Source organism: Pholcus phalangioides, unplaced genomic scaffold (genome assembly GCF_987345545.1).
Source record: "Pholcus phalangioides strain wild (caught in Gottingen) unplaced genomic scaffold, Ppha-v1.0 ptg000009l_1, whole genome shotgun sequence".
Taxonomy (NCBI): Eukaryota; Metazoa; Arthropoda; class Arachnida; order Araneae; family Pholcidae; genus Pholcus; species Pholcus phalangioides.
In genome coordinates, this window is record NW_028301602.1 from 13598034 (window position 1) to 13619976 (window position 21943).

The following is a 21943-nucleotide window of genomic DNA, read 5'->3' on the forward strand; positions in this document are numbered from 1 at the left end:
AGACGGGGGAGGGGGGCGATTATTCGTCGCCTTGACATGTCACAGAGAACTCCTATTTTTGTAGGTTACAGCATCTTGACAAAAAGATAGGAGATTCCAGAGCTCTATGTTATTACATATCCACCAAGGACTAAGGTGAAACTATGCTTCATCTGCGAGAAATATGTGATCTAAAATGCGTCTTCCCTTTATAACTGACTATACATCCGTCATTATATCATTACAAACAAACAAAAAATCATGTATTCGGAATGTTCACACTTAACGTATTTAACTAAATCCTAAGATCTTTGACGGATGATCATTGCAGTGATTTTAGCTCGACTTGAAAAGCTTTCTGGATCTTACTTGGTCAATATCTAAATGATATACGTCTATGGAAAATACCCGATTAAGAAAGCCCTTTGGTGTCTCGGTAAATTTTAAAAACTGATTCAGAATACGTGCATTTAAGATTGATTCAAAAATTGAGTCGTTAATTGGATAATTGGAATCATTTCGTTACATTTATAAGGTTGTGCATTTTCATCATTATTGCACGCTTCAGCTATTTATCTTATGAATGATAGGATATGCGTAAATATGTGTGATTATCACAATTTCTTACGAAGGTCATTGTTATCAGCGATAACACATTTAAAAATTATCACAAACAAACCGTGGGATTCCGTACATATGTTCACGATTGATCAAATAATAGATATCTATAAATCACATAACGATAAATAAAGGGTCTCATTTTCCACCGAAAGACCAACCACAGCTGCATCGTACAGCCATGCTCCGTTTTATCGTGCTGTCGGCTCTCGTGGCCCTTGTGCATGGCCATGGAGCATTGTATGATCCTCCAGGCCGATCATCCATGTGGCGTTTCGGCTTTGACACACCCCCAAATTACAATGATATTGAGCTATATTGTGGTGGAATTTCTGTAAGTTGAGCTATATTTTGTGTTTGTAAGAGGCATTTTGCCACGTATTTAAACCGAGAAAACACCACGAACTAATGGATTAATTGTTACGGTGCATAGAATTTTACGACGTAAGTTGGAATAATAATAAAATTATCAAAAAAATAGCTTTTGTTAAATTTATGCCTTTCCTGGACTCCTAGATCATCTCATCTATAGCATCCAAATTATGATTGGCTAATCGACTGTCATTCACCATGGTAGGTAGGCAATACCGGGGAATAAAATCGTGAACATGTTTTACTTGTTTTTTTTCTCATGATTGAATGTTAAAAAAATTCTCTGCATTTTTTTTAATCAGCAGGCCAATGTTAAAAAAAATCTAAGCTCTTCATTGATTGGTTAGACTTCAAAATAAATGATGCATTATTTGCCGCTACTTACGGCTAGATATGATATCCGTTCAATAAGTTTCCAATCTCCCTTCTTCTTTCTTTAAAAGAAATTTCCATTTTGTAAGGATATTCTTCAAAAGCGTTTCCCAGTAAAACAATTTTATATGCATACCTAGGTATACCGTTAAGCTTGGTTCTATTTAAGTCGGTTTCAAGATTGATTTTCATATTATAATAGATTTTCTTAATAGGTTTTCCTGCTCAAAATTCATCATTTATTACTTCTCTTCAAACCTATTTTCTTCGATAAATGAATTTTTTTTTTAAGATAAAGAGTGCAAATTATTTTAACTTTCTTTGTGATCTGGTCTTCAAAAATGTACTTCCTTCTTCCCGTAGATGATATATTATTAGGGCTGAGAATCGATCAAAATTTTTAATTGGTTAATCAGATATTCTTAATCGATTAATCGAATACTTTAATAAATTGTTAAATACGTTAATTTTAATTTAATACTTTTCGTAACTAAAAAATTGATTGATACTGTAAAAATATATTTTATTCATTTCACATACCTATTCGGCAGATGTAAACAAAAAGCAAATATAGAGACAGATTAAGAAATTAAGCCTGCCTGCCCTTGCTTGAAGCAATTTAATGTGCCAAACATGTTTTGTCAATACTTGGAATTTCTTTACTTCGATCTTGTCGTTTTTTTTGTTTTTTTTAAAGTTATTTTAGGTGCGTCACTGATTTCGAAACTATTTCCGATCATAATGTTGCTCGTTTTCCTAGAAATTCCTTCTAAATGGTGCTTTGTGAGAAGAAAAACTACCGTTCACTGTGGAGACAAAATAAATTTTGGTCTTGTCTTCTTAAACTCCCATCGAAATCAATTCGAAACTGAAATCATCATCATTACCATTTTTTGTTCAATCGACTTGTATTTGTAACCATGCCGAAAAATATCATCAAAATATTGGATCAATATTTTGGTCAAATATACATGGTCACTAATCTAAAATGTCAACTCTAAATAGGTACATAATTTAATCAACGGTACATTTGTTTCATTAAACAAATGAAATTAAATAATCTTTTACAAGCATAATTTAATCGGATAGATCGAGTGAATTAACTCACCTGAATTTTTAACTGCGATTAATAATTAATAGATTAACAGACACGATTAATTGATTAATCGGACTAGCCCTATATTATATTATACACGCATCCCCCCCCCCCCCCCGAAAAGTCAAGATGATGTAATTCGTTGATAAAAAATGGTGAAAGTGAATCCCATAGGCCTCAGTAAAATATTCATTGAGTAAGATATTTAGAAATAATTAGCAGGACCCTCTCGAACCTTTGCATAATTAATGTCAGGTGACCCAGTAATTGAAAGACACTTTTATTTTACGCTCGAAGGCTCAGCATTCTAAGTTTTAAGGATAATAAATGCCGACTTATTTGTAATGATTATTTTTATGATTAGAACTTTTTTAAACACTCTCAGTCCACAGCATTGATATGTAGTCAAGTCATGCGTCAAAGTTCTATACCCCGAATGGCAGATAATGAAGACCAGAGCTAAGCTCGTGTAAAACCAGGTAGGGGTTGAGGCCGTTAAGGGTTCATATAATCTCGAAACTTATTTTGCTTTATAATAAAAAAGGGGCTATATTAAGTGCACTTCGATTTGAACACTGCACTTGGTAAACGAAACTATGATTTGGATACTTTGCACTTTCAAACTGATATACTTTCCATTACAAAACACATAACTTCCTATAAAACACTTTCCGCTACAAAACGGATTGAGAATACTAAATCGAACGGAGTTTTTGCAACACGGCAACAGTGCATTGGTTGCAGTGGGATCCAAAAACATGGCCCCCTGACATTTCGCCTTCCCTGATGAGTGAGTGGGGGTGGGTGAATGACAGCATTAGAAAACCAAGTGATTGACCGTATGAGTAACTAACCAAGTGCGTGTATGAGTGCATAGTCACTTTCCCACTCACGGACTAATATGGTTATTCACAGAATCATATACGGTCACCATATGGTCACTCACGCACTCATATGGTCACTAGCATACTCATATGGCCACTCGCAGACTCGTATGGTTACTCACAGACTCATACGGTCACTCACTAGATCACTCATACGGTGAGGGCAGGCAAAATGTAAGAAGTTAAGGAAGTAATGCGAAGTTTCTGGTACCCCCCCCCCCCCCCCCCCCACCCTCCGCAAGCAGTGTAAAGTTGCCGGTTGCAAAAAGAAACTGTTGGATTTCTTCGAAGTGGAAAGCATCAGTTTTTTATTAAGGAAAGTATTCATTTTAAAGTGGGAAGTAACTAATGCAAGAGTGACATCTTATTTTGGGTGTAACCATATTTTTTATAGTTGAAATATTTTCATTAATGTTGAAACATTATTTAGCTGTTCAATAATTTTAATTACATTTTTTTTTTCCGTACACAATATATTTGTTATGAGTGTGAATTGTTTTTATAAAAGTGGATATGATCCAAACTGCTGTTAGTTCCATCCAATAAATGTACAAAGGGTTGACCTCTTCCTAACCAGATCATGGCCATGGCCCACCACTCTGTCTCAATGAAGAGATATAAGCAGGTGGTCGAATAAGACCTGGGGCCATGGTAGAAGCAACATGGGGGTGCTTAAGTCTCCAAAAGAAATATTTCATACTTTGATGTTTATATGAAGGTGAAAAGTGAGAAAACAGAAATACAATACACTGTGTCATCATTCTATCTCACTATTGGGTCAAGTGCCTCTCTCATGGGTCAAGTGCAGAGGGGGAGGGGGCTTCATGATAAAATGAGATCTGGTTAAGATTTTCAAGATTAAGCGCTCTTGGTAAGCAGGCATTTCCAGTCAGGGCCGTCTTAAGAGGATCATGGGCCACCGGGTCAAGGGGTTTTTCTGATGCTTTACCAGGTAAATTCTAGAAAATGTCAACCAAATCTCATTTTCGTGGGCCCCCTCTTCTCTTGAGGCCTGGGTGGGCCTATGCGTTAAGACGGCACTGTTTCCAGTCACAGGGTACAGGGCTAGCCGGAAAAATCATTTTGCCCGAGACTTTGATGTTCTTAAGACGGTCCTTCGGTTCCAGCTAAACACAAAATGCGATGTCGTGTAATTTAATTTAATGTTGTTTGCAAACCAGAGTGATTTCAACTTATGGAGACATTATCAACGTAATCCAATATCTCAATGTTTATCATAGGTTCACTGGGGTACAAATAAGGGCAAATGTGGAATCTGCGGGGATCCGTGGAACGCCAAGGAACCCAGGGCAAACGAAGATGGTGGCAAATACGGTAAAGGCATAGTAGTTCGCACATATAAAGCTGGACAAGACATCACCGCCAAGGTGTACATTGACGCTAATCATAGAGGGTACTTCGAATTCAAGTTGTGTCCGGTACAGAAAGGAGTCAAAACCACTCAGGAATGCCTCGACAAATATCCGATTGAACTTGCTGATGGAAGTGGCAACACCAAGTACTTTCTGCCACATGGACGCAGTCGCGTCGAGGAGGATGTCAGACTTCGCTTACCGAAGAACCTGCGATGTGACAGATGCGTCTTCCAATGGCACTATAAAGCGGGTTCGTATTGTAGCTGCTATTACGTATACAGGGTGAACGTTACCCGTTCTGCCAAACGAAAGGAGATGATAGACGAGCCCAATCGGGACATAAAACACCCTACCAACAATGTCCTATCACGAACCGTTTTCGAATTAAATGGAATATTCGATTGTGGAAAAAAAAATGTGTCGAGTCTGAAAAAATCCGAAGTTGTAAAGTTTCTTCAAGACTTATACGCAAACTAAGCACTGAAAAATTGGTGAAGTTCAAAATCGAATTGTCGCCAAAATGTACTATAATGTCTACTTCGACAACGCTGATTTCAGTGATTTAGTGCAGAAAAATGACTAAATTTCTCATGAACTAGAGCAGCGTTTCTCAACCGCCGGGCCGCGGCCCAGTACCGGGTCTTAACACTAGTCATTCCGGGGGGCGTGTGAGTGATTCGTTTCATTTTTCCTATTAATTTCTCGTTTGTTGTGTGTATGACTGGGCCTTTCCTTTATGCAAAAAAGATTCACCGGGCCGTGGGCTTCCAAAGGTTGAGAACCACTGAACTAGAGCATCGATATGATTTATTGTAGGCTCTTTCGAAAGTTGGCAGAATGGATAAGTTTTTGGAAAATTTGACCGGTTGAGTTGAAAGTGTATTTGCGGAATCGGCAATAAAAGATTTCGGTGACAATTCAATTGTGAACTTTGCCAATCCTTCAGCGCTTTTAGCTCGTTATTAATTCCATATATTCCGATGAAACTAGAGTCGTTTTCCATAATCCACCATAACTCGAAAACGGTTCGAGATAGGACAGGGTTGGTAGGCTCTTTCATGTTCCACGCTCTTCTATCACTTCCTTCGGTTGGCAGAACAGGTCTCGTTCACCCTGCATTTATGCGTATTATTTTCTTGACAATTTCAATAAAATATGTTGTAGAAATATTTCACACAATCGGTTAATACGCTTACGAAATTTTCAGCAAACCATTGGGGAAAATGTGAAGACGGAAAAGGAAGAATGGGATGCGGTCCGCAGGAATATTTCAGAGGATGCGCTGACGTCAGGATCGTATAATGAAGTGAGACAACGTTGATCTCCCGAAAATCGTGCAAAGACTTGTATGATTATACCCGCATACTATTTATATCATTACGTTAACGAAGTTCTTTTTTATATTCATGAATAGATTCAGAGCAGTCGTAGCATAGCTTCGATTTCCGATACATACAGATACTTTTGATTACGGTCAATGTTTTTATTGTGCATCTCAGGAGCATTCTGAAAAAATTTAAACAAAAAATAAAAATATTTTCTTATATATTTCTCATGTTTTAGTTCGCGTTATCATTAGACTGACGATATTTCTTCAAGAGAAATACGGAAAATTGGGATTCCAAATACGGGAAAATACGGGACGTCGCCAATTATCGCCAAAACTGAACAAAGTTGCCAAATATTGCTGAAATTACGGGAAAAACAATATGGCGGGAAATGAAGCATAACTGAAAAATTGCAGTGGATTAAAATGAATTCCACGAGATAAAACATTCACCAAGACAAATGTGGGAGATTAATATTCTTATTTATAGTTGTAATTATTATAATCGAATTTATTGAGTTGAAAAATCATTTCAATCTTTGACTTCAATAAAGAATAAAAATTCAAGTAGGCCTCGCGTAAAAAACGGGAAAAAGCGGGACACTTTTGATAAAAAGTCGGGACGCCCAGAAAAATACAAAATACCGGGACTGTTCCGAAAAATACGAAACGTATAGTCACCCTAGTTATCATAGTTAGAACCATGATACAGTAAAACCTCAATATAACGATAGACTGCAGACCAAGAAAAAATATCGTTGTAGAGGTATTATCGCTATATCGAGCGGCAACATAAAATAATAATGTGCCACTGAGAATTTATGCTGTTATTGACATTTTTTTTTCTAAATCTGAACGTTGTTAGTATAAGTATTGTATACTTGTATTGTAACCTTGTATCATCAGAAAATGAGCTTCAAAGTATCTATTCGCCACGAAAAACTGCAATTGATTGATCGATTAAAACAATTTACAGTGCCCCAAAATCGACTGACCGTTTTCAAAATGGGACAGCAAGAAAACGGTGACAGATATTAAAGTCATTCTTTGCGGAATATAAATATGCCAAGTCAGGAATTTAAGATACGTTATATTCATATTGCAAGGAGATGTTTGGTTAACAAAATTAAAAAAAAATAATAACGTTTTATAAGGGCAGCTTGCGCCCAGAAACCCAATTAGAAAGTTGCTGCCCTGTCTCCCCTGATGCCAACTAAAAAAAGCACTCACGTTTGGAAGTGCAATATTCCCAGAGATATATGAATTCAAAAATGGAGGCAAGTTGGGAAAGAACACAGCAAAAACTAACGGACAACGCTTCTTTCCTGACTTCCCTCCGATTTTTGAATTCGAATATTTCTGCGAATATTGCACTTGGAAACGTGGATTTTTTTTTTTTTTTTTTAGTTGGCATCAGGAGAGACAGGGCAGCAACTTTCTAATTGGATTTTTAGGCACAGGGTGTCCTTATAAAAAGTTTTTTTTTTATTTCACTAACCAAACTTTTCCTTGCAACATGAATGACGTATTTGAAATTCCTGACTTAGCATATTTATATTCCGCAAAGAATGACTAATATCCGTCGCCGTTCTTTTGCTATCCCATTTTTAAAATCGTCAGTCGATTGTGGCACAATGTGCATGTGAGAAACACATGAATAACTAGAACCCCTTCCGCCATATATCAAATAAAACTATTAAAATTCTTCGATTGAAATAACCAACCAGATTTTTGACAATATTTTGCAAGTTTTACTAACGTTATTTTACCACGCACAAATATCAACTGTTAAAATTTCGAAGCTAACTTAATAATTTACTTAATATTATTGTTTATAAAATATTAACTAATATCATATTATATTGGGGGGGGGGGGTTTTCGTGCGAGCGACGCATTAATCAAAATCCGGTCGTTGATTTTAATCGTAGAATTTTAACAGTTTTTTAACAGTTCGTTTTTATTTGATAGGTGGTAGAAGGGGTTCGAGTTCACTGATGTTTTTTACATGTAATACAGAGTGATTAGATTCTTTTAATGCATATGCACACAGAGGGTGCATATGCGTTTTTAATTTCCATTCAAACAAAAAATTGTACATTCGACTTTAAATTTTCTCCAAATTTTTATTTGAAGGTACACAATATGTTGATATATCAGCGTATTGTGTGTATATATGATATATATCTTTGTCAGGCTCACGATATAGATCTATATCAGGTCTATATTGTGAACCTGCGACAAAGATATATATACAGTCGAATCCCGTTTTAACGAATACCGTTATAGCGAAAATCTCGTTTTAACGAACACTTTTCTAATCCCTCAAGTAAGTTATATAGGAACAACGCAAACATGAAATTCCTTTATAACGAAGTGATTTCTCCGGTCTCTTGGAGTTCGTTATAACGGGATTCGACTGTATATATATTAGATTCACGATATAGATTTATGTGAGATGCAGGATGTAAATTTATGTGAGATCCAGGATGTAAATTTATGTCAGATCCAGGATTTAGATCTATGTCTCCCAAGATAGATTTATCTCAGGTCTGTATCGTGAATTTGATATAGATCTTTGTCAGGTTCACGATATAGATCTATGCATTTCAAACTATTTTAAAATAATTTATTGTCCCAAGTTGTTGTCCTTCAAAGTAAAGATTATTCATATGGAATCAAATACATATTTATTAAAGATTAAAGACTTGATAAATTAATATCATAAATAATTTGCACCATATAGGACGAGATCGTTCTATATCGTAGTTATGACATCTGATATTCCTCTGACACTTTGATATATAACGATATGGTCCAGATATTGTACTATCCCGTTGTGCTACTGGGCCAGTCACTTACTCGGTCAGTCAGGGCAGGTATCAGGGGGCGACATATCCGGGGTCGCAATGCACCGGGGACAAAACGTAGCAGCGGCGAAATGTAGGAGGTGAAATTTGTGGATCCCGTGGAGTAGTAGGCTCAGTAGAACCCCTCCCCCACTCCACCAAGTCTCATTGAAATGTGAAATTTGGCCCGTCACTGTCAACGGTTGAAGGAGCTTGTTTTAAACGTTTGGAACATGAGGGGGCCGTTCAAGTATTACGTCAGCAAATTTTTAGAAAATTTTGACCTTCCCCCTTTGTCAGTAAAGTCAGCAAAACTCTGACCCCCCCCCCTCCCCGTCAGCAAAATTTCGTCATCTCTACCCTCCACTTCCTAACGCATATTGGTGGAATCAGAGACGTACACGGGGGGGGGGCGAAACGACCCGTGGCACATTCAGAGATCCCTTGAATGACATGACACGGTGCGGCCCCCAGTGCGGTTCTACATCACTCAAGTTACCCGCGGCATATTTCCAGATTACTTAAGTGATCCGCGGCATAATTACGGATCACTTGTGATGCGTGGCACAGTTCCAGAGCACTTAAGCGGCCCTGATACATTTCCAGATCACTTGGATCCGCGAAATATTTAGAGATCACTGAAGTGGCTCTGTAGGGGGACTTATCAATAGGAAGAATGTTAGTTCAGGTACCCACAAACTTGCGAAAGTTTTTTCTTGTTTTTGGCGCACCGTGTAAGAGCAGCACCTCCTAGAGATAGAAGGCCTCCGCACGCTGCTCATGACGTGAGCAAATAGTCAATTTTCCCTCAGAATATTCAGGAGAAAAAAATATTCCCTGCTAGTATCGTCGTTGTGCGGAAAAAAAAATGATTGGGCTCAGAATTGGCGATTTCTATGCCCCATATCCAATTACCATGCGGTACTTGTGAGCAAACCAGGAAGCTTCTACGTCAGAATAAGAAAAACGAAATAGGATGCTGTGGTTAAAAATGTGGAAAACTTGCTAGGTAGTCTTAATGGCGTTACAGATGAACTTGGTATCCCGTGCGGGGGCCTTCTATCTCTAGGAGGTACTGGTAAGATGCCATTCAGAATATTTCATATTTTTATAAAGGATGGTTGATGACGTATAAGCATCCTTCAAACCCCTCTTCCCTCTCATCATCAACAGTCAGCAAATCGGTACCCCCCCCCCCCAGATGCTGACGTGAAACTTGAATGACCCCAAATAGCAGATTATGAAGCAATTTATGAATTGCAACATTACCTTTAATAAAAGCTTAAAACAACTTTAAATTTTGAAAATGTTGGTTTTTTTTCATAAGCATATTTGAGGTTGCTCGAGACTTTGCAAAGTCTGCTAGAATTAGTGTCTGATTTTGCATTAATATTAGTTTTAAAATCATCAATCGTATGTGGATTATTGCAATATAAGCAGCAGGCTTCTAACAAAAGAAGTCAATAAGCGTGTAGTATTCCGGGTCGTACAGTAGAATAATTTCGTAGGGAGGGTAGGGAGGGTATTTAAAACTGACTAGTGCGTTGTTAAATTAGAAATTATATCAATTACAATATGCGAAGGCATGAACTTATTGGAAATATTGGAAAATTGCACTTATTGGAAATATTGATTGGGCTCAAAAATAATGTGGGGAGAAGGGGAGATGCGCCAATCCCAGTATTTTTATAGCAATAATTAGCAGTGTCCTGTATTTGCGAACAAAATTTCCCTTATTTTTTCGTGAGAATATGGTCAGCTCAGCGATAATAGTCAATGGCATTTTTTTTTTTCTGTAATTTCCCGTATTTTTTTACTAAAATATGGTCAGCTTTGATTTACGATATAATTCTCGTTTTCTTAAGAGAATTCGGAAATAGTTACGATATATTATCATATTAGCGTAGAGTTCGCTCGATAATTATGTATCGGTGATTTGGATGTGTTAATTTTTTTCAAATGTCTCGCAGATTTGTGATCTTTATTACGTTCATTAAATTTAATAACATTAACTGACAGCGATAACATTATTAAAAAATTGTAAAGAGCCAATTGGGGTATGATTTCATGATGATGATTGCCATTTAATGTTCATATTTCGTGTAATTATTTACGTGGGTATTTACTTTAGATTTGTTGATTTCGGTAATCATGTTTTTTCCTTTTCATGAAATATCCGTGGCCGGAAAATTCACCGACATGAGTCGGTGAATGAGTGAAACTGGCCTGTCACTATAGCTAGCTTGCTCCCTCACTTCCACAGTCAGTCAGCCAATCACTAGGTAGCTCATTCTATCACTCACTCATAGGGTCGCTCATTCTATCACTCACTCCCTAGGTCACACTTCATAGTCTACTCACTAACTAGGTCACTCATCCTATCATCAACTCACTAGGTTACTCTCTCTGTTATACACACAATCACCCAGTTCACTCTGGTGCTCCCTGACTAGGTCGCTCATTTTATCACTAACTCACCACTCTCACTCACTCTGTTACTCGCTCACTCACTAACTTGGTTGATCACTCTGTTACTCTGTGGCATGCACTCAATCACCAGATCAGACACTTACTCACTAGGTCACTCATTCTGTCACTCACTAGATCACTCATTCACTTGGTCACTTACTCACTCTATAGCTCTTGGTTGCTCACTGCCACTCACTAACTACTGTATCATTTACTGGTTTGCATATTCTGTCATTTCTCGCTCTCTCTCACTGGCACATGTCAAACTGATGTGTGTGAATTGCTAGTCTGCGAATTTTCTGTAAACCGAAATATTCATGTAATTTAATCATTTTCATGATCGCATGAACATGCCTAACTGCCCCATTCACGTCAAATTTATTTATTATATAAATGGCTTGATTTATTTTATTTTATTTTAAAATGTGTTTGCAATGATTGAAATATTTTGACTCGATTCAATATCAAGTGGAAAATATCAATTGGAAAATGAACGTTTCCAAGAGCTGATTTCAAGCTTCTAGTAATGAATGCTGATCTTTCTTTAAAACAGAGCACAACTCAGGTCTATCGCCATGGACAATTTACTACCTAGTGAGTTGTGCCAGAAGTGTAAGTGTGTGTACCTAACAGTTTGAGTGTGTATTCCATTGTTGTGTCTGATTTTTCAGTGCTGCCACCTACATTTCAGAAGTGAAGTGACTGAATGAAGTGAAGTAATGACTGAATATTTGTATCGTTTTTGTAGGTCTGTTGCTGTCTGTGGCGAGACTTTTCAATGGGGAGATTCGCTCGCATTTGCGTCTTGGAAACCACAGAAAACCAACTTCAGCCAACCACCCCTGTTACGATGGTGGGGGTTCAAACCCGGAACCTCGCTATGCGAGTCTGTCACTCGACCACCACAGCGGCTGAATGCTGATCAAAAGCAATGTATTATTGTCTTTACAAGGGCTGGGCTCTGGCAGTTTGCGGCCTTTGACAGTGATATATCTACAGAGGGGACTTGGCTAGTGCCGTCTTGACACAGGTGGGCCCACCTGGGCACCCCAAGAGAAGGGGCCTCTCAAAAAAGGAAATGTGGTTGAAATTTTTGAGAATTTGTTAGGTAAGATCCTCAGAAAAATCGCAGCCCAGGGGGCTCATGATGCTCTTAAGAAAGCTCTAGGCTTGGCTCCACAACTTTAAAATTTGATAATTTTATAAGGGTTTTCTTTGTTTCCATCTAAAATTGTTGTTGTCCCCTAAATTATACTGCCCGGGGCAGTTGCCCCCCCCCCCCAGCCGGATCCGCCCCTACTCACGGGTATAGTATGTACAATTGTTTGAAAGTGGTTATTGTACAATAGAAGGAAACGATCGAGTTGGGAGATAGGATTCAAGTTTCAAGAAAATGAACCAACTGTTGGACCAACAGTTGACTATAAAAAACTGGAAATGAGTTAAGTTGAAAATGTGTTCGGTTGACCGAGTTCGGAAAATTGATGTTTGGATAAATGAAGTTCTACTGTACTTGGGGACCAGAGTGTGACCAAAAGTGTAACCTAGATGGCAAGAAACTAGGGTGGTGAGTGACAAAAACATTATGCAAACATTATACGTAAATTACCAAAAGAGTGACCTATAAAGCAAGAAACTATCAGTGAAACCAAAAAAGTGACCTAGAGCATGTGAATAGCCAAAAGAATGATTCTCTCTGAGACGCAAGTGTACAAGGCTAAGTGGGTTTTAGCACAAGATTGCAAATTCGTGGAATGAGTAGTAAAGGAAAAATTAGACTAGAATGCTAGAAGCGCAACAAAATTCTTATGTCCTACCACAGACAAAACCGTAAATCTGCCTCTGGCTTATCACAGTTTTAATTGTGGCCCGGCACCTGCAAGAGGTTGACAGGGCTCCAGAGCAGTGTTTGTTTCTTAATCTTTTTCTCTCCCCATGGTCCTCCCGTAAACCAAATGTTTTCTTATTGGGGGTTGTTCCCTGACTAAACCAGAGCCCTGCAACCAACATCTAGAAAAGTGAGAACCCTTTCCGTTATTAAATTTACTTCCGAGAATATAGTGTCCAAACATTTTATGAATGGAATTTATTTCCACACCCTTCGACTACATCGGGTCAGCCTTGTCGTGCCGTTGGGACATGAGATAATAAAATTTAAAATAACCATTCACGCAATGGAAACATTCTGAAATGTTGATGATTTTTTGAAGAGATCCTTTGTTAAACTGCTCCAGGGAGGAACTGTGAATATACATTGATTTTCGAAAAAGGGGCACATTAGATAGGAAACGTTTGAGAACATCTGAGCTAGAGAGTGGAGGAAAAGCAAAAAAAAGTATTTATAGTTACCGCCAAGAAGCTTGAGTAGCCAACTGTTTTCATTTTTACTCATTTTTTTACAGCTCTAATTTCACTCTGTCGCTGATTATTTTTGTTCTTATGTGTTTCTGGGTGAGATCAGGAGTCTGTCCAGCCAAAATTTGAGTCTGTTTTCTGGACCCTTCACAAAATACATATTAAAGAAACCATGAATTTGACATTTCTTTTGTAATAAATTAACTAGATTGTTTCACTTTCCACAAAACCAACGACCATTTCACAGACCCTAAAAAAAAGGTCTGGGCAGACCCCTGAAGATGAACGTACTTCAATTTTTTCATAATTTTTTGAGAACGGCCTATATATGATTGAAATCATCTCGTTGTGTTCCCCTTCCCCAGACCTTTTAACTCTATCTCTGAGATCGCTATGACTTTCCCTTTTATTTGATTTTCATCCTCTTAAGATATTTGTATCAAACCTTTAGGCCTATGTGTACACTTACTAATATTTATTGGTTATATTTGCTATTGCAGAGAGGAATGAAATGAAATAAAATCGGAAAAGATGATGGAAGTACAGTACTTTGCTGTGGATGGTGCGGATCAAGAATTAGTCCCGGTCGCTCCTAACAGAGATCTCAAGGAGCTAGAAGTAAGCTTCATTCGTTTATTAAAGCGTAATTTTTTTGGTTCCTCCTTCTATTCCCCCTAAAATCAGAATATACTAAAAACTATAATATATGTTGCAATACAATCTTGGAAGAATTCTAAGAAAACTCTTCTCTCTGTGTAGAAAACACTATTATGGGAATCAGAACATTTTCAGTTGTGGGTGAGGTCTCATTACCAAACAATGCAAAACATTCTACTTTGGGGCTTCTATTCACTTTAGGTTATCAATGTAGCATTTAAAAGAAAGATATTTTTTTCTCTGTTAATGATGATCACGAAAATCGACTTTCTGGATATCAATTACCCTCTATTCTTTCCAAAGTTTCTCTCATCATTGATGCCCAGAAAGTTTTCTTGAAGCATTGTAGGCCAAAAAAAAAAACTCAGATCTACTGTCGCCATCTGGAAGCCTATTGCTGGCAGATTCGAACCCCACCATCATTACAGTGGTTGGCTGAAGTTGGTTTTTTGTGGTGTCCAATTTCAAGGCATAAATTCGAGCCGATCTCCCCGTCAAAAAGTCTTTGCCACAGAGAGGAAACAGGTGTACAACGGTATGATTATTCAATCATTGCACTTCACTGATAGTTAGAAAATTTTATGGCAGATGACAGCACTACACATAACAAGCATTACAAAGAAATAAACTTCACGTTAGAAATAAACTTCACGCTCAACACACATTCCGACATGGACCAATTCGTTAGAAATTCTGGAGAGGAATGTGTACAAGGTTCATGTACGGTTGAACAGTTGTAGTAATCTATTGCTGAAGCAACAGGAGGCTCTGCAATGTTTCTCTTTACCCGTGTTCCGTTTTTCTTGTGGAAAATAAAAAGTTTAGGCTTTTTTGTATTTAAGCTCAGAAAACCTTTATTTTTCATTTCAGGACTCTACTAGTGCAAGCACACTCGATTCTGCAAAATCACATGAGGACGAGGAGGGAAAAGTTCCTGCGAGAAAGCATATGTGTAAATTATGTAGTAAAATATTCACTGCAGCATCGTTACTGGGTCGACATGTGAGAGAAGTTCATAAGATGGAGTATCCATACAAACCAAGCTTCAAATGCAGCGCATGTAGTAATAACTTCAGATCCAGATCTGCTTTCATGGATCATCTGATTTCCCAACATGGCTTCAATCTAGAAACCGAATACCACACTTTCAAGTCACGAGATGAGTTTAAAGTTTGGAAATCTGATGTTGAAAAAAGGAACTTATCTTACTATTTCATGGACAATAAATACAATAGGAAGGCAGCTGGAAGAAAAGTTGAAGTTTATTCTTGTCACAGAAGCGGTGAATTCAAGTCTCGTGGAAAGCAAATCAGGAAATTAAAATATGTAGGTTCCAACAAAATAGGGTTTTATTGCCCTTCCGAAATTCGCCTGGAGTTCAATGACACGGAAACAGAATTCAGAGCTCATTATTGTGTGACACATATTGGGCACCAATGTGAAGCGCCACGATTAAGGCTCTCCAAAGAAGAGAAAGATGAAATTGTTCGTAAACTTGCTGCTGGAATACCACCTCAACAAGTGTTGTACACCATCGCCAAACATTCGAGTCCTGAAACCCGTCTAGCTATAACAAATTCTCAAGACCTGAGGAATATTCTGGTGACCTATGGGCTGAAAAGAACTGATATTGAATATAATTTCGGGGAATGTTTAAATAAATGGATAAGCAAAGTAGAGGAAGGCGAGCCCAATCCAATATTATTTTACAAACCTGCTGGTGAATACAAAATTGAGTTTCCGGATCTCAACGAGGAAGACTTCTGCCTCGGCTTCATGAATGACATTCAGGAAGAGGTCTTCAGGATCTTTGGACACGAGCTGATATCTGTTGGCTGCACTCATGGCAAAAACAAACAGAACATCCAACTCGTCAGCATTGTTGTTCCGGATGACAACTGGGAAAGCTTTCCTGTGGCATTTTTATGGTGCAACCGTCAGTGCGAAGGAATTCTGTGGCATTTCTTTCAAGCTATCCACAATCGTATCGGGGAGATGAGAACAAAGTGTTTCATGGCAGAACACGACCACCCTGCTTTCTACAGCGCATGGTGTCGAGTTTTTGAGCCTTGCAGTTATTACCTATTGTGTGAGAGTCATGTGCGAGATGCCTGGTCTAAGAATGCAGAAAGGGGTCCTCACAAGATCAAATACAATGAGAAAAGGGAGCAAGTGACAGAAATGTTACATCTTTTGATCAGTGAAACAGACGTGCCAATCTTCCAGCAGCGTTTGCAGAATACTCTCCATTCCCTCTCTGAAGATCCAGATACCAAGTCCTTCCATCGATACTTCCTTTCTAACTATGCTGCCTGTCCGGAGTTATGGGCAGCATGCCATCGAACTGATGTCACTATCGACCCAAATGTCTCTATTGAAAAATGGCATTACGATCTAAAATACAACAGCGATCTCAAAGGGAAGTGTGGAGGCAGATTGGATATTGCTATTCATTGTCTAATCAAGTCTCTCAGAATGAAATTCTTGAATGAACTGGATGTATTCAACAGCGAAAAACTTGCAAGAAAAGTAACTTCCCTGAGGAAATCACATTTTTTTGCAACAGAGTTCTTAGACAGCGTAAGCATACTGGAACATGATAACAACGTATGGACTGTGTCGTCCTTCAGTGACTCTGAAAAAGATGTGTATAAAGTCAAGTTTCTGGAAAACGAACGATGTCAGAGGAAAAGGTGCATTCTCAGGTGCTCCCCGTGTAAAGCATGCATACACGAGTATAAGTGTAGCTGTTTAGAATCTGCTGTGAGGTACAATTTCTGTGAACATATCCACGCTGTCTGCTTGAAAGATCAGGGCTATGAGGATTTATCGAGTTCTGATGATATGTCCATGGATGACGGAGGTCTTGAACTAGATTCCAGCGAATTGGAGTTTGAGGAACTTGAGCAAAATAAAGTTGAACGAGTGGCTGAATCATCCTTGAATTTGAAAGACGAGGCTCGTACCGCTATTCTTGAGTTCATAAGTCGTGAAGAACTGTTCCAAAATGAAGAGCAATGCAGAAATATCATTTCGACTATATCATCACTGACTCGTAGGTGTGAGGCGATGGTCGCGACGACACTGTAAAGCATCATTTTGTTTTAATTTTATTGTAAGTGCAAAGACCACATATTGAAAGGAGTGGGTACCGTGGAAAATTTTATAAATATATATAGTCTGTTCAGACCATGAAATTGATGAATGTGAATGAAATTGCAATTATTAGTTCTGAATAGTCGAATTTTCTAACTTGCAATAATTGTTCTTTACAGTAGATATGTAATGAAAATATTTCAGGCTCTACTGATATTCCCTACTGGTATTGTGAGCAGGGATTGACAAATCCTAAGTACCAGGTCCCCATTGCATCTAGCTAATCATATCAGGCCTAAAATTTTCTATTGTCAAGCCTCCCTTTTTCAAAAACTTCATTGCTCAAAAAACACTATATCTCGAAAAATTAAAAAAAACAACTTTTATTTGCTGTACTAAATCAATGCATTTTCGCCTCTGTGTCTCAACGTAATTTTCAAAAAATTATCTTGAAGGCCAAGCCTCAATGATACTAAGGAAATTCCTTTTCTTCGGCATAAATCTTTTTTCCCCTAGAGGTGAATGAATCTGATAAGAAAGGTTATTCATATTATTACCCATTGTGTTGATGGATCTGTCAATCATAGGGGATTCTATAATTCATGAGAGCAGGAACAGCTTGAGCTTACCTGCCACTCCCATAGAGGCAACACTCGTAGGAGGCTGACAGTGCTCCAGTCAAGGGAACCTCAAGATAAACCTGATTACTTTTTTTCTGCTTTTTGGTCTAGAATTATTTTATCATTCTTTAATAATCCCAGCGAACTAATTCTCAATCAGCACTTATTGGCTAGCCATCATCACTTATCCTTTAAAGATTATGTATAACGAGGTTGATTTTTATTAAGAAATTTATTTCAAAAGTGTTTCTTGTGTTCCAGGGACCGGACAAGTAGTGAGAAGCCGAAATTTTTGTTTTGCCTTCATTTGACCTTTCTGCAAAAATACTTGGTAAGGAAACCAAAATGCACACTTGACCCTTGTGATAGTGTACAAGTGCGACTCTTGGGCCATGTGCGGCTGCACGGGGCGCTGAGTGAATGTGTGAAAAAGTTTCATTGACAATAAAGTCAAAGAAAATGAGGCTGACAAGTCTCCAACCCAAGATTATCCTTACCACTTTTCTGTTTTCACACCATAAATTAACTGCTGAAGAGACCCGAATGAGAAATCTCGCTCTGGGACAGCAAAAGCTTCCAATCTACAGAGTCCTTGACGCAGGATGTGAAGGTCGTGGGGAGTGGAATAAGCAAGATTTGCAAAAAATTAAGTCCAGCACAGAGATTCTGTCTTGTTTCTGGTATCACGATCCCAGGCCCTCAAGTTTTCTCAACATCACTGTTGTCAATCAACACCAGGTGCACCGTACTTCCTGCACCCCCTCCCCACCCTCTTAATCTGCCCCAGCAGAGTGTGAAGAAATTTCATTTCCTGATTTTGTAGTAATGGACAGTTCACTACAAACTTGCAGCACCTTGATTGATACCGAAATTGTTGAATCTATGACCAACTCAGGTGACAAAAATACAGCAGAAGATGCTCAAGAGGAATTAGGGAAAGGTGATGGAGTGAAAAATGTTGTGCATGTTGTAAGAACACTGTGCCATTTAGTGGAGCAAACTGAGAAGATAGATCCCAAAATATTTGTAGCTCTTGTTAGCAGGGCTGCAACTGGGGGAGAAGCAGGAGGGTCTGGGGCACGACCAGAGGGGCCTCAAATTTCAACTTTACCAGTAATTGCATTAGCACGTTGTAAAATATATTACAGTATTTTTAGCTTTTATCAATAAAAATTTTCATCGTTTTTTATGTTTTTTCTTACGCAAAAAGATCTTAATTTTTCAAAAACTTTCTATCTTAAAATTTTTTTGTCCCGTCAGTTTTAGATAGAGAGGTTTTACTGTATATAGGATTGTGAAATTGGAATCTAAATATGATGCAAAATTTTTGGATTTCCTGACTGTGCCTTTTTTTGCATGAGAAAGGTTTATAATCTTTCAAGCAGGAGATGAGCCTTGATTATGTCACGGTGGATGATTCTATTCTTTTCTTTTAGGTCAAGTGAATGCACATCAAATTTGTTTCGGCAGTGACTGATTTTTCATGAATGGCTTCTCCTTCTAGGAAAGAATAGAATTGTGGGTAAATTTCCAATATACTCGATGCAGCTGCTTTGACTTTTGTTTATCGCCACTCCTGATTCAGCACTATTTGCAAGGGTAACCTGCAAAATGATAGTAACACCTAATAACATTTAAAAATGCACTAGAGAGGATGGTGTTGGCAACATATCATTGTTTTTTGATGTAGTCAAAAACTTGGCAACAAAAAATAATACCATACATCAGGAATTAACTGAATTGTGTGTCTCATGATATTGTCAAGTCTCATCTCGTGCTTGGAGGTCTATGACAACGATCGCCTGCAGAATAAGTTATTACATAGAACTGTTGTTGAGAGAAAACCATTTAAGTATTTGGCTGGTGCCTATTTTTTTTTAACCATCAGTTCTTGCCTTAAGGATGTATTTTAAATGAGCATGTAATGACGGTGTTTTTTTTACATGTGCAGTATGGGTAGCGAGTAAAACATTGTAATTGGTCAGTGAATATTAATGAATATATTAATTAGATGTATACCTTGTAATTTTGATTTATTTTGTGAGATCCCTTTGAGACAATTGACTCAATATTAATTATTTTAACGACAGGTTAAATATCTAATTGTATGCCGCCACCCACCCCGTTGTCGCTCCATCATCTTTTATAGTCATATTATAAATTTACTCATTATTGGTGCTAGTGGGCGATTATAGAAGGCATTCACAACCACACACAGTGATACCCTAACTTGTGTCAGTAATTTGTTCTGGTGACATAAGTCTAGGTAAATTTTTTGGAAATAATTAGCAATATTTGCTGAATTTTCCCATTATTTTCTGCTTGAAATATGGTCAGTACAAGTTTACAATGAACTTTACACTTCTGTCTTTAGAGAGAAAAAAGCAATATCTTAAAATTCTGTCCAAGACAGTCCTCCTCTCCCTCCAAAGCAGGGTGTTGTCTCATAAGTTTGGGCCGTGGGTGAATATGAATTTTCGGGGTCCCTTATACAGTTGACGCTCATTTTTATGAACCCGTACGGACTTTATGAATTTTTGATTTTACGAACTATTCATCAATGGGAGAGACGATGAAAAAAAATTCGGGGAATAAGAATTGTGTTATATAATAACACAGTGTGAGGAAATAACCTAGTCATTCACCTTTATTGATGATTTACGTAAAAATCACTTATTTTTGTTTGTTCCATCGCAACATTTTGGTAAAAATCATTCCATAGTATTAATGTAGGATAGCATTTCATGCGAATCTCGTTTCTCTGAAAGATTTTCAGGATGGAGGATCGCCGCTGGAACCACTTGCCATAGAAACAATCTTGCTGATTTTTGAATCCCGTACTTTTTGGCAATTTCTGTCTCTTCAGAAACAGTTCGACATTAATTTCTTTTAAAATCTTTTTTTCCCCATCTACTAATCAAGCACAATCTTTTCCGTTTTATTGACATTTAAGAAAGGAAAATAGATGGCAGTTGGCTTAAATAGAATTGAATCGACTCTTACTTTGGATAACCTAGTCTATCAATAACTTAATGCAGCAGTTCTCAACCGGTGCTCCGTGTGAACTCTCCAGGGGTTCCACGGCCGCTCGAGAAAAATATAGAAAAACTAAATATGAGAAAAAAAAAATTATAAATGTTTTTGAATAATAAAAGTAAATCAGTAATTTTGATAAATAAAAAAAAAAATATGCCTACGGGACTCCGCCATAGACATTATACACCAGAAAGGGCTCCGCGCGTCAAAAAAGGTTGAGAACCGCTGACCTTATGTATTATACCATTTCTGAAATCATAATTCACAAAGAGCGAATTACATTGTAAGCGCATCGTGTGTGAATTCATGATCCCCCCCACACTACCAACAATCAAACCATTCTCCTTGGCATGTGTTCGCAAAAAAACCTGTATGTTGATGATGAAAAATTGGTGAACGCTCTATATATGTCCCTCTGTCTACCTTTATTTTCTCTTACGATATCAATGGGCTTACCTTTTATTACAACGAACTCGGAGACAGGTGAAAGAATAAAATAACCGAAAAAGTAGATGAAAAATGGAGTTGGTAAAATAAAGCAGGGGCGTAGCCAGAAATTTCGTTCGGGGGGGGGGGAACCAAAGGGACAGAACAATGGATTTGGCCATCTTTTTTCGGCCATTTTCTCACATTCCGGGGGGGGGACCAGACCCCCCAAGTCCCCCCCCCCCTCGCTACGCCCTTGAAATAAAGAGTTGATAGAAATGAGAGTTCGTAAAATAGAGTGAATTTTAACATTAGCTCTGTTCTGTGGCATGCTGTTCGGGACAGAGGGCTAGTTCGTAAAAAAAGAATGGTTTCGTAAATTGGAGGTTTGTGCGTTGTCTGTATATGGCGCA

General features: G+C 38.0%; 2 protein-coding genes across 6 annotated transcripts; both read left to right on the forward strand.

Moving 5' to 3' along the window:
- Window positions 1-741: 741 nt before the first annotated feature.
- Window positions 742-6240, forward strand: LOC149081783 (uncharacterized). Of its 2 annotated transcripts, XM_089235549.1 has the most exons (4): window positions 746-931; window positions 4563-4947; window positions 5905-6003; window positions 6112-6240. In XM_089235549.1, exons 1-3 carry the CDS (start codon window positions 779-781, stop codon window positions 5997-5999), a joined length of 633 nt encoding a protein of 210 aa, XP_089091675.1. In that variant the 5' UTR covers window positions 746-778; the 3' UTR covers window positions 6000-6003; window positions 6112-6240. The 2 variants fall into 2 exon arrangements, with proteins under 2 accessions (XP_089091674.1, XP_089091675.1); XM_089235548.1 differs by lacking the exon at window positions 6112-6240 and having other exon boundaries at window positions 742-931; window positions 5905-6038.
- Window positions 6241-10766: 4526 nt separating this feature from the next.
- LOC149081784 (uncharacterized) lies at window positions 10767-19249 on the forward strand. Of its 4 annotated transcripts, none has more exons than XM_089235550.1 (3): window positions 10767-10973; window positions 14196-14313; window positions 15223-19249. In XM_089235550.1, exons 2-3 carry the CDS (start codon window positions 14227-14229, stop codon window positions 17440-17442), a joined length of 2307 nt encoding a protein of 768 aa, XP_089091676.1. In that variant the 5' UTR covers window positions 10767-10973; window positions 14196-14226; the 3' UTR covers window positions 17443-19249. The 4 variants fall into 4 exon arrangements, with proteins under 4 accessions (XP_089091676.1, XP_089091677.1, XP_089091679.1 ...); XM_089235551.1 differs by having other exon boundaries at window positions 10767-10928; XM_089235553.1 differs by having other exon boundaries at window positions 10772-10845.
- The last annotated feature ends 2694 nt before the right edge of the window (window positions 19250-21943 follow it).